The 14,785-nt window shown below is 44.7% G+C and overlaps 1 protein-coding gene across 1 annotated transcript in view; it reads left to right on the forward strand.

The window, feature by feature from the left end:
- kaznb (kazrin, periplakin interacting protein b) overlaps positions 1-14,785 on the forward strand; it is a gene marked incomplete at its 5' end in the record, with an annotated part of 214,520 nt that overhangs the window by 91,737 nt on the left and 107,998 nt on the right. Inside the window, one exon of the mRNA XM_079509380.1 lies at positions 9,323-9,530. Within this exon, the coding sequence (XP_079365506.1) occupies positions 9,323-9,530 (208 nt within the window). The remainder of the gene's footprint in view (positions 1-9,322; positions 9,531-14,785) is intronic.

Raw genomic sequence — 14,785 nt, forward strand, 5'->3', positions numbered from 1 at the left:
TCTATCTGTCGTTATCTCTGGAGGTTTAAAATGCCCCCTGTCGTTGGAACTAAAAAATTCTCTGAGTCTTAGGCTGCGAAAGAACTTTTCAAAATCAATTTTGGTTTCAAAGGAGTTACATTGGGTGGTGGGTACAAAATTTAGCCCTTTTGATAAAGCCAACTCACATTCTGTACTGATGGTACGTTGAGATAGGTTGATCACGCTCACATCCGGTTGCGGGTGTAGTTGCGGGTCCAGTATTGTCTTGGCTCCTGATTTCTTCCCTCTCCGGCATTTCTTGCTCCTCTTCTCTGTGTGTTGTGTCTGTGAGGGGCGCCTCTGCCCCTTCCCCCTCTTTGTCCTAAAAAAGAGGAAGAGGATGCTGTCGCTGCTGAGGAAGACATGCTCCCCCCGGAATCCCGATCTGGGCCGTCACCTCCTTCGCTGTCCAACGATGACATACTGGAGGCTGTGGGAAGGTCGTTCTGTCTGGGATGTCCTCTGACGTCTTGGTACCGGTTCTGTGGGTTGGGAGGGTCTGTTTGCTGGTTCTCCTGCCTCCACGGGTAAACAATGGAGAGTTTATAGTCCTCCACGACTTTTTGAAACTTCTTGATTTTTATGGCTTTGGTTTCCTTCTCAAAGCTAGTTCTGAACTGCGTGAGCTTGTTCTCCAGGTCAACAAATACAGGGTTGTCTCGGCCCGGGTATTGCTTTTCCACTTCTGTCTGAATATTTGTAATTTCATCTCGAGTTGATTTCAATTGTTCAGATGCTTCTTGAATGACTAGGGCCATTAAGTCGAATGAACACTTGTTCAGAATCTGGCACCACTGGTCACAGAAGGCTGGGTTTTCTCTGCCAATTGTAGGCACTAGTTTTATTCTGAGGGATTTTGGAATATATTTCTTCCGTAAATGATCACTGAGGGACACTGTGTGAAGATGTGATCGAATCTCTTTGTTGTATACTTTTTTCAGTTTTCTAAAGAGTTCGTCACTCACATCAGTCCCATTATCAAATAAAGAGTCTTTTACCATAATACGGGAATAGTCTTCCTCCGTGAATTCGAACGTCTTGGTAAGGTGCTCCTGCTGAGCTTCTGGCCTGATGAAGATCGGATAGATCGAAACGTTGTCAGACTTTTCAATAAAGAACGTCTTTTCTTATACCTATGGTGTGCGGGCTCCATCCATATCCTACTGAAGTTTCTTTAGCCCAGCACCCAACCTGTTGATGTGCGTATTCTACGTCCGCTCTAGTTATTATATTTATACAGCACTCGACTAACGGGAATCCGTCGGCGTCTTCCAAACAAGCCACAGCAGCTCAAAAAGAGTGACGATCCAAAAAGAAGGCCAGCAGCTAGTAACTGCTAAACCAGCCTACTACAGCCTACAATGCTGAACCCTGAACAAACTATGGATCCACCGGGGCCAGAAGCTCAGCAGGAGCACCTTACCAAGACGTTCGAATTCACGGAGGAAGACTATTCCCGTATTATGGTAAAAGACTCTTTATTTGATAATGGGACTGATGTGAGTGACGAACTCTTTAGAAAACTGAAAAAAGTATACAACAAAGAGATTCGATCACATCTTCACACAGTGTCCCTCAGTGATCATTTACGGAAGAAATATATTCCAAAATCCCTCAGAATAAAACTAGTGCCTACAATTGGCAGAGAAAACCCAGCCTTCTGTGACCAGTGGTGCCAGATTCTGAACAAGTGTTCATTCGACTTAATGGCCCTAGTCATTCAAGAAGCATCTGAACAATTGAAATCAACTCGAGATGAAATTACAAATATTCAGACAGAAGTGGAAAAGCAATACCCGGGCCGAGACAACCCTGTATTTGTTGACCTGGAGAACAAGCTCACGCAGTTCAGAACTAGCTTTGAGAAGGAAACCAAAGCCATAAAAATCAAGAAGTTTCAAAAAGTCGTGGAGGACTATAAACTCTCCATTGTTTACCCGTGGAGGCAGGAGAACCAGCAAACAGACCCTCCCAACCCACAGAACCGGTACCAAGACGTCAGAGGACATCCCAGACAGAACGACCTTCCCACAGCCTCCAGTATGTCATCGTTGGACAGCGAAGGAGGTGACGGCCCAGATCGGGATTCCGGGGGGAGCATGTCTTCCTCAGCAGCGACAGCATCCTCTTCCTCTTTTTTAGGACAAAGAGGGGGAAGGGGCAGAGGCGCCCCTCACAGACACAACACACAGAGAAGAGGAGCAAGAAATGCCGGAGAGGGAAGAAATCAGGAGCCAAGACAATACTGGACCCGCAACTACACCCGCAACCGGATGTGAGCGTGATCAACCTATCTCAACGTACCATCAGTACAGAATGTGAGTTGGCTTTATCAAAAGGGCTAAATTTTGTACCCACCACCCAATGTAACTCCTTTGAAACCAAAATTGATTTTGAAAAGTTCTTTCGCAGCCTAAGACTCAGAGAATTTTTTAGTTCCAACGACAGGGGGCATTTTAAACCTCCAGAGATAACGACAGATAGACCAGCAGGGGCCCCAACACAGGAAAGAGAACATCTCACGCCCTTTAGGCCTAAGTCTACTTTTTGTCCTCCGAGATATAGAAACCAGTCTTTAGATACGTATTGCAGACTTGTAGAAAGAGATGTCACCAACATTATGAGTAAAAGCAGGGAATATAAGGTGTACAACAACCTCCCAAAATCCCAGAGAGAAGCTTTATCAGAACTTAAATGTGATACCACAGTAGTGATTAAACCAGCAGACAAAGGGGGCGCGATATGTATTCTAAATCGCACTGATTATGAAAAGGAAATACATAATCAACTGGCCAATACTATCTTTTATGAAAAATTGAATAGAGACCCCACCCCTGTCTTCAAAAAAGAAATTGACGAAACATTAAAAACTTTATTTGAAAGTGGGGAGACCACGAAGAAAGAGTATGAGTACATGAAAGTAGATCATCCTGTTATGCCTGTTTTCTATACTCTGCCCAAAATCCATAAAAGATTGGATAACCCACCGGGGAGACCTATAGTCTCAGCCATAGATTCTCTTACTGAAAAGATTTCGAGCTTTGTTGATTATTTTCTAAAACCATATGCCACTGCTTTACCGTCATATGTACGTGACTCTATGGATATGATTAATATCTTGAAATCCATCCATGATCTAGATCAAAACAACTATGTCCTTGTAACAATGGACATAGAAAGTTTGTTTACCAATGTTGACCACCAGGGGGGGTTGGAAGCCCTCACACATTTCCTTAGTCAAAGAGACCCTGATGTTCTACCCAGTACCAAGTGTATTAGGGAGCTGGCTGAAATAGTTTTGAAGAAAAATGTCTTCATGTTTCAAGATACTCACTATGTTCAGCGTAAGGGGACCTCCATGGGAAGCAAAATGAGCCCCCAATTCAGTTCCCTCTATGTTGCACTGTTTGAGGAAAAGTTTGTGTCGAACACAGAAAATCCTTTTCAAAAACACATTAAACTATGGAAACGCTATGTAGATGATGTATTCTTGATATGGCAAGGTCCTGAGAACACTCTTATGGAGTTCTTTACCTATTTGAACAGTTGTCATGAACACCTAAAATTTACTATCTGTCATGACCTGCAGGAAATCAATTTTCTGGATATACTCATAAAGAGAAAGGGTAATGGGTTTGCCACTGACCTCTACAGAAAGAAAACAGACAAGTGTTCCTATCTACAGGCCGATTCCTTCCACCCTACTCATCTAAAGAAAAGTCTACCAATCAGCCAGTATAGTCGGATCCGCAGAATCTGCAGCGATGAGGCTGTTTTCAAAAAACAAGCAGACGAACTAGATTTGAGATTTAGGCAAAAGGGCTACCCAGAACAGTGGATAAAATCAGCCAGAGACAAGTATATGGATATCACGCAGGAAGAGTGTCTCACAAAAAGACAGGCAAAACCAACTGACACTAGTACATGTTGTTTCCTGCAGTACTCTCCTGTGGGTAAGGAACTTGAGAGCATAATTAAAAAACATTGGCATATAGTAAGCACAGACCCACAAGTAGGGAAGGTGTTCAAAGATTCCCCTAGGGTGGTATACAAACGTCCTCCAAATTTGAGAAATTTATTGGTGAAATCAGATCTACCTCCCCTAAGAAAGGGTACTTTTCTAGATGTCCCAGATGGGAATTATAGATGTGGAGCCTGCACACAGTGTAATTTCACCACTAAGTGCACCACCTATAACCATCCTCACACAGGGAAGAAAATAAAAATTAGAGGGCTCATAACCTGCAATCAAAACAATGTTGTGTATCTAATATCATGTCCTTGTGGTCTCGCCTATGTAGGAAAAACCACCAGAGCTCTCAAAACGAGGATTGCTGAACACCGGAGCAACATACGTACCAGGGATCAACGCAGTCCAGTGGCCTTACATTTTGCTGAAGCTCAACATAGTGTCTCCTCCCTGAGATACATTGGCATAGAACATGTAAAAACTCCAAGAAGGGGAGGTAACATTGATAACCTCTTACTAAGAAGAGAAAGTTACCACATTCATACTCTTCAAACCATGATGCCGAGGGGCTTAAACCAGGAAGATGAAATTAGACATTTTCTGTAGAAAACTATTTTTGGGTTTGCTTGGAGTGAAGCTCTACTTCTCCAACTGACTTTATTTAAAAAATTTAAAAAGTAAAAATATGGTTCTAAAATATATTTTTCTAAAATATATTTTTCTAAGCTTCAAAAGGTGGCCTCCTGCGTTGAACAAATCCAACCTGGTACATATGTTGTTGCATGCTTTTCGTAGCAGTAGTTTTCCTTTGTTGTTTTTCATGATTGTTCTTCATTTTTTTCTTGTTTCACACAAAAGGAAAAACATTGTAAATGTAAAAGCCCACAGACCTAGTAGGATTTGTGAGAACTTTTATTTTGATGTACTGGTGAAATGAGTATAAATATATATATATATATATATATGTATGTTTTTTTAAATTGGTTTTAAATTGTTTTTAATTGTTGCACAACAGTTTATTTTCACATCATTGTCTGGGTCCCCACCCACTCACTCAGGGGTGACGAGTCACACCTGTAGTGATGGGAGGGGCACCAAAATGTGGTGTTGTGATTGGTTGATGGGGGCACTCCCTGAATATAAAAGTACAAACTTTTGTGTATGTTCACATGACCTGATGAAGATCGGATAGATCGAAACGTTGTCAGACTTTTCAATAAAGAACGTCTTTTCTTATACCTATGGTGTGCGGGCTCCATCCATATCCTACTGAAGTTTCTTTAGCCCAGCACCCAACCTGTTGATGTGCGTATTCTACGTCCGCTCTAGTTACTACAGGGGTGCCTCCAAATGTTTGTGTGATATGAACTTTTTTTTTTAACCCTAGCACCTCAATTCTGGGGGAACCTTTGTCAAAAAATAGACGGTAATAGCCAAAAGTACACTGTGATGTATGCAATGCAACTGCACCTAATGGATTTTATAACGGGCATGTTAAGTCTGTGTGCATTGACTACTGTGGCTCTAGTCTGGACACAACTAAATCTAATACACCCAGTCTGTTTCTCTGGACACAACTAAATCTAATACACCCAGTCTGTGGCTCTGGACACAACTAAATCTAATACACCCAGTCTGTTTCTCTGGACACAACTAAATCTAATACACCCAGTCTGTTTCTCTGGACACAACTAAATCTAATACACCCAGTCTGTTTCTTTGCTCTGGACACAACTAAATCTAATACACCCAGTCTGTTTCTCTGGACACAACTAAATCTAATACACCCAGTCTGTTTCTCTGGACACAACTAAATCTAATACACCCAGTCTGTTTCTCTGGACACAACTAAATCTAATACACCCAGTCTGTGGCTCTGGACACAACTAAATCTAACACACCCAGTCTGTTTCTCTGGACACAACTAAATCTAATACACCCAGTCTGTTTCTCTGGACACAACTAAATCTAATACACCCAGTCTGTGGCTCTGGACACAACTAAATCTAATACACCCAGTCTGTTTCTCTGGACACAACTAAATCTAATACACCCAGTCTGTTTCTCTGCTCTGGACACAACTAAATCTAATACACCCAGTCTGTTTCTCTGGACACAACTAAATCTAATACACCCAGTCTGTTTCTCTGGACACAACTAAATCTAATACACCCAGTCTGTTTCTCTGGACACAACTAAATCTAATACACCCAGTCTGTGGCTCTGGACACAACTAAATCTAATACACCCAGTCTGTTTCTCTGCTCTGGACACAACTAAATCTAATACACCCAGTCTGTTTCTCTGGACACAACTAAATCTAATACACCCAGTCTGTTTCTCTGGACACAACTAAATCTAATACACCCAGTCTGTGGCTCTGGACACAACTAAATCTAATACACCCAGTCTGTTTCTCTGCTCTGGACACAACTAAATCTAATACACCCAGTCTGTTTCTCTGCTCTGGACACAACTAAATCTAATACACCCAGTCTGTTTCTCTGGACACAACTAAATCTAATACACCCAGTCTGTTTCTCTGGACACAACTAAATCTAATACACCCAGTCTGTTTCTCTGGACACAACTAAATCTAATACACCCAGTCTGTGGCTCTGTCTGGACACAACTAAATCTAATACACCCAGTCTGTTTCTCTGCTCTGGACACAACTAAATCTAATACACCCAGTCTGTTTCTCTGGACACAACTAAATCTAATACACCCAGTCTGTTTCTCTGCTCTGGACACAACTAAATCTAATACACCCAGTCTGTTTCTCTGGACACAACTAAATCTAATACACCCAGTCTGTGGCTCTCCTCTGGACACGACTAAATCTAATACACCCAGATCCCTTTATTCATGTGACTAGCTGCAGTCGTGTTGCTTACTATACGCTGTGTCATGTGAAGACAAAACTACAAAGTCAGCGGAGGGTTTCCTGCCCCTTTAACCGTGTACAGTTCCTTGTTCTGCCGCAGCTGTTTGTGGTAATGGTGTCCCTGAGGCCCGTCTAACAAGCCCCATCCGACAGACACACACACAGATGTGATCTGGAACACCACTGGCGGCACTACATCACTCTCACGGTCTCCCCCGTCACAACGTGAGGGCGTGGTTGAGCGACTGCCTGCATGGGGGAACTGTTTGAGACGGCGATCACACACCGGTGCTGCCGCTGCTGCGTGTCATGCGGCCCCGTCGGTCTCACCCTGGCTTTGTTTGTTGCTCTCCATCGCCGTCGTGTGAATACCAATGAGCATCGAGCGGTTATCACCCGAACCGAGGATGACAGCGTCTGACTGATGTGTCACTCCTTGTGCCAGCCTCACTTTTTGTTGGTATTGTCGCACAGAGACAGAACATGAGAAATGAAATGTCAAATGCAAATTTGTCGCGAGCTGCGACGACTCGGCAGCATGTGAAATTGTTCGCTCATTCAGCCGTTCAGAGATCCAGGACGTCTGTGGCCAGCAGCTCATTATTTTATTCTGTCTTCATTTTATTCTTATTTATCTTCGTTTGATTCTTGACTCTTACCTGCACCTCTCATGTTTCCTTCTCACTGCTGTTGCTGCTATACTGTAGCACTTGCATTTCCCTCTATATATATGCAGTATTGTCTTATCTACTGTAAAAATGGTAAATGGTAAATGGTGCATTTATATAGCGCCTTTATCCAATGCGCTTTACATAGATTGTGCATTACATTCATACATTACATGTGCACTCATTCACACACACACATTCATACACCGATTGCGGCGGAAGCCATGCAAGGTACCAACCAGCACATCGGGAGCAATTTTGGGGTTCAGTGTCTTGCCCAAGGACACTTCGACATGTAGACAGGAGGAGCCGGGATTCGAACCGCCGACCCATGGATCATTGGACGACCTGCTCTACCTCCTGAGCCACAGTCGCCCTATAACTGTAACTGTATGTTATCTTCCCTGATCTGATGATCTTGTATTATCTTAACGTACCTTCTCTCATCATACAATTGAGATGAGGGTGATTTCACTTTCGCAGTGGAATCATAGATAACAACTGAGGTCAAATGGTTTGTTTGCCAGGCTTTAAAGATAAGGGAGGGGAGGGGGAAACAATCCTTTGGGCCGCTGAATAAGGAATCAGAGTAATAAGGCCCATAATGTCCTCGCCGAGGCTCAATTGTAATTCTGCTGGCCTAGCTCCGCTCTTTGTTTCCACTCATTACAGAGGCTGTGTCTCTGTTCTATGCTAAGTTTGCTCTCAGAGTTGAAATGTTTCCCCCCTCGCCTTTGAGCCAGCCCCCTTTCCCGGTCCACCGTTGTGGGGGTAAGCTTTGCCGGGACAAAGGGATGAATATATTATGAAGAGAAAAAAGAGGGGGAGGGAGTGAGTGAAAATAATACAAAAAAAAAATATATATAGGGAAAGCGGGTGTTGGAGTGAAATGGGCGAAGAAAGTGAGAGTGGGAGGCTGGACTGAAAAAGATAGAGCACTTGACAAGTACTTGTCACAAAGTGTCCAACATTATTGCCAAGTTCTGAGAGAGTGGGTAGAAGTAGTAGAAAGAGACTACTTTTACCCCTCTTGCTAAACCCCGGCAGTGTCTCTTCCAGAAAATAACAGATTTTTGGGGAGAGACACCGTCTAGGGCGAGGTATAAATCAGTCTTAACTCATTACAGACTCTGTGTGCTGTATAGGGTGTGGGAGACGGCGTGCTCTGTAGTTAGAGTAGTTCCACTCTGAACTCTCTTTCTCTCTCTCCCCCCCCTGGTCCTCCAGCACATGGTACAGTCCATTTAAAAGGGTGCATGTCATCTGTTCTGTGTGCGCTGGGTCCTCTCTGGGAGCAGCTGCACACAGCGCATTCTACACACACCACTGGCTGGCCGCATCTCTTTCTCTGTTCCTGCTGTAATTCTCCCTCTCTCCCTAACTCACTCTGTCTCTTTCACTCACTCCCCTTTTCTCCCACACTCAACTTTCTTTCTCCTTCGCCAGGCACACGCACACGCACACGCACACGCACACACACACACACACACACACACACACACCGTACACTCCCTCTCTCTCTCTCTGACAGTATCGTGGGTCATCCATACAGTTATTCTGTATGCAGTAACAGGTAGACACCATCTAAGCGGAAGGGACCGGCTGCTTTCCTCGTTCTTTTGTGTGCATTCTAAACTGTGGATTAGCAGAGGAGGAGCAGGAGAAGAGGAGGGGAGAAGAAGAAGTTTCGCGCGCCCCCTCTCCGCCACCCAACCGCCCACCCATCCACCCCTCCATGCTTGACACCATGCTGCTCTGTGTGGATTTGGTCCTCAGGGGAAAATCCTTAAAATGATGGAAGATAACAAACAGCTGGCGCAGAGGATTGACGGTGCCATCCAGTCTGCCAGCCAGGAGGTGACCAACCTGCGCTCCGAGTTGTCTGCCACTAGCCGCAGACTGGCAGAGCTGGGGGCCAGCAGCCCCCCGGCACTGGAGAACCACCGCCAGTACAACCACCTCGATGACAGCCTCCACTACCGAGGTGAGTCGCCCCGCACGTGTGTGTGTGTGTGTGTGTGTTCGTGCGTGCGTGCGTGCGAGCTATATTTCTATGTGGATGTGTGCCCATGCCTCTACAGTATATGTACAGTGTCCGCAGACCGAATTGTATTTTAAATTTGAATGTATCTAGAGAGAGAGCGAGAGAAAGCCAGATAGATGTGTGTCCCGCACCCGTGAGTGCGTCCACGTGCGTGTGTTATCATAAAAGTGTGTGTGTGTGAGCGCATCTGTGAAGAGTGAGAACATGAAAACATGTGTGTGTGTGTGTGTTTGGAAGAGTGAGTGTGGGAAGTATTCAGAGAATGCATTGGTGGGGTGACTAATCTCATTCCGCCGTTCCTCCACTGACTTGTGTTTCCCCAAACTGGAAGGAAGGGGAGTGTTGTTATGAAGAGGGAGGAGGGTTCGGGGGGTTAGAGAGCGCGGGTTCAGAGCTGGATCTGAGTCTGGTTTCCCAGGCAGCGGTTATAGGTCTCTGCAGTGCTTCGCTCCCTTCCACAGCTCTGCGACGTTCACAACAAAATGCGTGTTTGGGAAAAACGGGAGGTTCCTGGATCGATTCCCTGACTCTTCCCGGGGCTTCGTGTCAAAGAAGTGTCCTTGAGCAAGACACTCAACCCTTAACTGCTACTCAATTAGGGTGGTATACCTCGCATGGTCGTCCTTTGCTGTTGGTGTGACTGTGTGTTTGAGTGCATGGGTGAATGTAATGCACAATGTAAAGCACGTTGGATAAAGGTGCTGTGGCTACTGTATATGCAGACAATACTGTACAAACGCCCATTTACAGTTTGTGTCGTAGGAGCCCGGGGCAGTGGTGGAAAGTACATTTACTGAAGCACTGTACTTGAGTAAAATTTTGAGGTATTTGTACTTCACTTTTAGTATTTCCAATTTCTCTTGTACTCTACTACATCTCGGATCCAAATATTGTACTTTTACTCCACTACATTTATGTCAAAACTTACTTACTAATTACTGGTATAGATTTTGATGATTATTACAAAACCTACATTAACCACTTCAGCCCATAGCGCGCCACCGAGTGGCGCGCTACGAGCTTGTAGGTCTGCTATTTTTGAAATATCTTGAAAATGAGGCACACATCTTTGAATATATATTCTTTCAGAAGACTTTTTTTTTTTATTTCGACGTCAGCCCATTTTGATGCCCATACTTTTGTACTTTTACTCAAGTAATTATTTTATTCCGGTCTTGTACAGAATACTTTTCCCATCACTGCCCTGGAGCCAAAACTAGAGGAAAGATGGGGACGGAATGGGTTTTAAATGACAGCTCACTGTGGCTCATTGACACCGCTCATTTGTTAAGATATCCCATTCGACTGCCATGTGCTTTCTAAACACTCTGCAGTGCCGTAACTAATAGCGTTCTTTGTTTATGAGTATTACTGCGGATCTAATGACACCAAAAGGGAATGTTCTCATCCACATTGTTGCCATTATTATAAAGCCTGATTTACTGTGTACTATAGTCACATGCCGAAAACAGCCGACCTACAAGCTCACAAAGCCACACGGATGCGACACTTTGTGAGCTTGTAGGTCTGCTTTATTTTGGTGCGTGCCGCGGGGTTGTACGACAGAGCATAACTGAGGCTTTAGGCGTGTTGTTGTATTTTGTATATGCTGGAGGAGGATGATGGCAGGAGGGAAATGAACTCTTGAGCCAAAGTGGCTGCAGACGCTACTTTGATTTCACAGTCCCAGTCCGTAATGAGGAGGTTGATATTATGTGTCACATTCTAACAATGGCATGGTTGTGTGTGTCACCTCACTTTGCGCACACACATGCACACACGCACGCACACACACACACACACACACGCTGCAACTCTAAAAATCTGTTTTTAACCATAATACATCCATTTCTCTCATGAGGACCAGACCGCAGTGTGAGGAAGAGACCGTTGGCAAGAAAGGAATTGCATGTTGCAGGGCGATGGCCTCTGGCAGCTTGCGTTTGTGTCTCTATTTGACTTAGATGATTGAAGAAGACAGGGAGGCTATCCGGTATCGAGTTGTGTGCCCTATTGAGCAGCTAGGTCTGGGTGTTCAGCGAAGGCTCCCTGTGTTACAATGCCTTCACAGGCAGACTGTTGACAGTAGACCAGTATGATTTTAGTGAATGAGATACAGGACGGTAACATTGGGTAGAAAATACAAACAGTATAGAGGTAGGTGGCAATGCCGTCCAAAGTTTACATATGTAAACCTTTTTCCAACTTCCAAAGCGGTATTTACAACCAGATGCGATGTACAGTACTGTATTGTAGTTCCCTCTCACAGTGGGAAAACATTTGTGTACGATCTCCCATAGTTAACCTTCCATATTAAAGTCGTGTCTGATTCATTGCAACTTAATATATGAGTGAGCAGAGTAGCAGACACATGCAATTGCAAGATTATATGGGCACATTTTCTAATAATGTGACTCAACCAGTCAATCCGGTACACTTTCCCTTGAAATTCTAACTCCCCTTTCTTTTCTTTTTTTAAAGTTTTTTTTTTTGTGGCTTCTTCTGCCTTTATTGATAGGTTGAAACATAGACACGTAGACGCCCTTTCCGGCTCTGAGGTGCGTGTCATCATTGAAGGAGATTCCTTGCAAAGCATTTGCCTTCAATGAGCAGCTTCCGCGTGCATAACATAAGTCCCGGAAAAGACGCGCTGTGATTGGCCAGTAGTCACTTGAGTGACAGCGAGAGACATGGAGGAGTCGCATGAGTGACGTCACTTGGGCAGCGACGCAGCGTGCCTTCAGCAAATGCCTTCAGCACTTCTAAATAAGAAAGCTGCGGAGAACTGTTGCTTTGTGTTCACTCTTTAATGTTTTCTGTTAGTAATCTAATCCCCCCTGGCTCTGATGTTGTATTGTTGTATTAATAACTTGTTGTTTGTGTTTGTTTGTTTGTCTTGTTTTGTATTGTAATGTATTGTCATGACTGATTTGTTAAAAAAAAGAAAAGCCTTCAGCACTGCACTTCCGCCTTCATTGGGATACACGTCGCTCCAATGAACTGCAACGGCCAGTGAGGCATCTATTTTTTTATAATATCTATGGGTTGAAAGTAGACTGACAGGAAATGGGGAGAGAGAAGACACACGGCGAAGGCCGTCGGGATCGGGAGTTGAACCCGCGGCACACCGTCAGGCTGGCTCAGCAGCCTATAGGTGCCCAGACAGAGCTATCTCCCTAACTACCTTTTCTGTGGAAGTTCTTAGCATCCGACTTCCCAGTAAGTGACAATATTGATACAGTATGTCACCATACATCACCAGCTCATTTAGTGCACTGTTTCCCAACTAGTGGTCGATAAAAACAAATATTCAATTTCCTACATGAATGTACGGACCACCAGTGGTCCATGGACCACCAGTTGAAAACCTCTGGTCTACACGAACACAATTGGCCCCCGTGTTTGCGGGAGGGAAGCAGGGAGAGTGATAATGGTCACCACATACGGGCTGGGGCGGCACCTGTCAGCAGGGAGTGTTGGGCGGGAGGAGTAGGACGAAGGCTCTACTACGTCCTCCCGGCGGGGGCTCCTCACTGGCAGCTGAGTCAGTACTAGGATACTAGATCGGTTCAAAACTAAAAAAGTACAGCTACCGCTTCTTTGTAAAGAAAGGAGCCAGGTGATGGAAACACTGGGTTCTATAGCAGCAGTGTGTTCATCTCTGATGGAAACACTGGGTTCTATAGCAGCAGTGTGTTCATCTCTGATGGAAACACTGGGTTCTATAGCAGCAGTGTGTTCATCTCTGATGGAATCGTCTGCCCAGGGAGATTTCCCATGCTCATCCAGCTGGGAGGAGGCCATGGGGCAGACCGAGGACCAGGCGAGGGGATCTCCATGCTATAGCCTGAGAACGCCTCGAGGTCCCCCCATGCAGTCAGAGCTGGATTATATGGTCTGGGCTCCCCTGCTGAAACTGCTACCTCCCTGACCAGACTTTCGGATAAGCAGTTGAGGGAGGATGGAAATGCTCTGCTTTTACTATCCATGTTGGAAATTAATAAATGACCGTACATTTTGAGGGAAATTATATTTTGGAGGGACTTTAACATACATTTTAGCAGCATATATAGCTAGCTACATGCAAAACAAAAGCCCCCCGAAATTATAAATAAATACAATAATTGACTAAACACTCATTCAATATGTTTCATTCCAGTCTTTGTAAACAGTACGTACATCACCACAGCGACATATTGTCATGCATGTTTCAGTTTTCTGTACTGCTGTTCTGTTCTGTTTGTTTTGGCCTTGCCATCCAGAAGGTGTTTGTCCGTCTGCTGTCTACCGTCTGTCTGTGTCTGTGTGACTGTGAACGCAGCATTAGGCAGATGGAGTTTAGCGGCAGGTGATTTCTCTTGGCTACCGATGCTGGCTTTCATCCCCTGGGGGTTCAGGGCTGGCATTGAATCCATGTTCCAACTGGGTTACCTCTCGTTGCCAGTGGTGTCAGTGGTGTAGTATAAAGCCTGATTTATGCTTTAGTTGCGTGGCAATGTCGCTGCGATGCGTTGAGCTTTGGCTATATTTTTTTCCCCGGTGCGCGTTGTGATGTGCAACCAAGGACGAATCGGGCATGGCTCTACTACTCCACTACTTTGAACATTAGCATTTCAACTTTCCGTGGATAAGAAATGAACCACAGTGTGCTGCATATCTCTCTCTCCGTCTCTCCCTCACCCCCTTTTGTTCGCTCAGTGCGAAACAGGCAGCCTGACATTCCCACATTCCAGAATGTCAGGGCGGTGATGTCACACTTCCTGTATCCCTGAGGCCCGGGCCAACAGTCAGGTGACTATAGTTAGGCTGAGCAGGGAGAACAGAGCGAGGCAGAGGCCTCCCCACCGCCAGCTCATTTCTATGTAACACAAAACACACCGACACAAACAAACCCTATCCTTGTCCACGGATATTAAGCCATTTTGGACTGAGGTCGATTCAAAAAAAGGCTTCTAAATCCTAATAGTTTTCTGAAAAAACCCATGTTTCTATGTCAGTTGAGCTCAACCTTTTTCATGTCAAGGACCCCCAGAATTATCTCTATTGGACCACGGACCCCCATCTGAAAATATGTAGTTCCAGGGACCCCCCCAAAAGCCAATATTTTAGTTAAAATTTTTCGCTCTGAAATATAGATTCAAAGATTTGCGCCACATTTTCACGACTTTTTAAAATAGCAGATCTACAAGTTCATG

Source organism: Electrona antarctica (assembly GCF_951216825.1).
Source record: "Electrona antarctica genome assembly, chromosome: 9".
Lineage (NCBI taxonomy): Eukaryota > Metazoa > Chordata > Actinopteri > Myctophiformes > Myctophidae > Electrona > Electrona antarctica.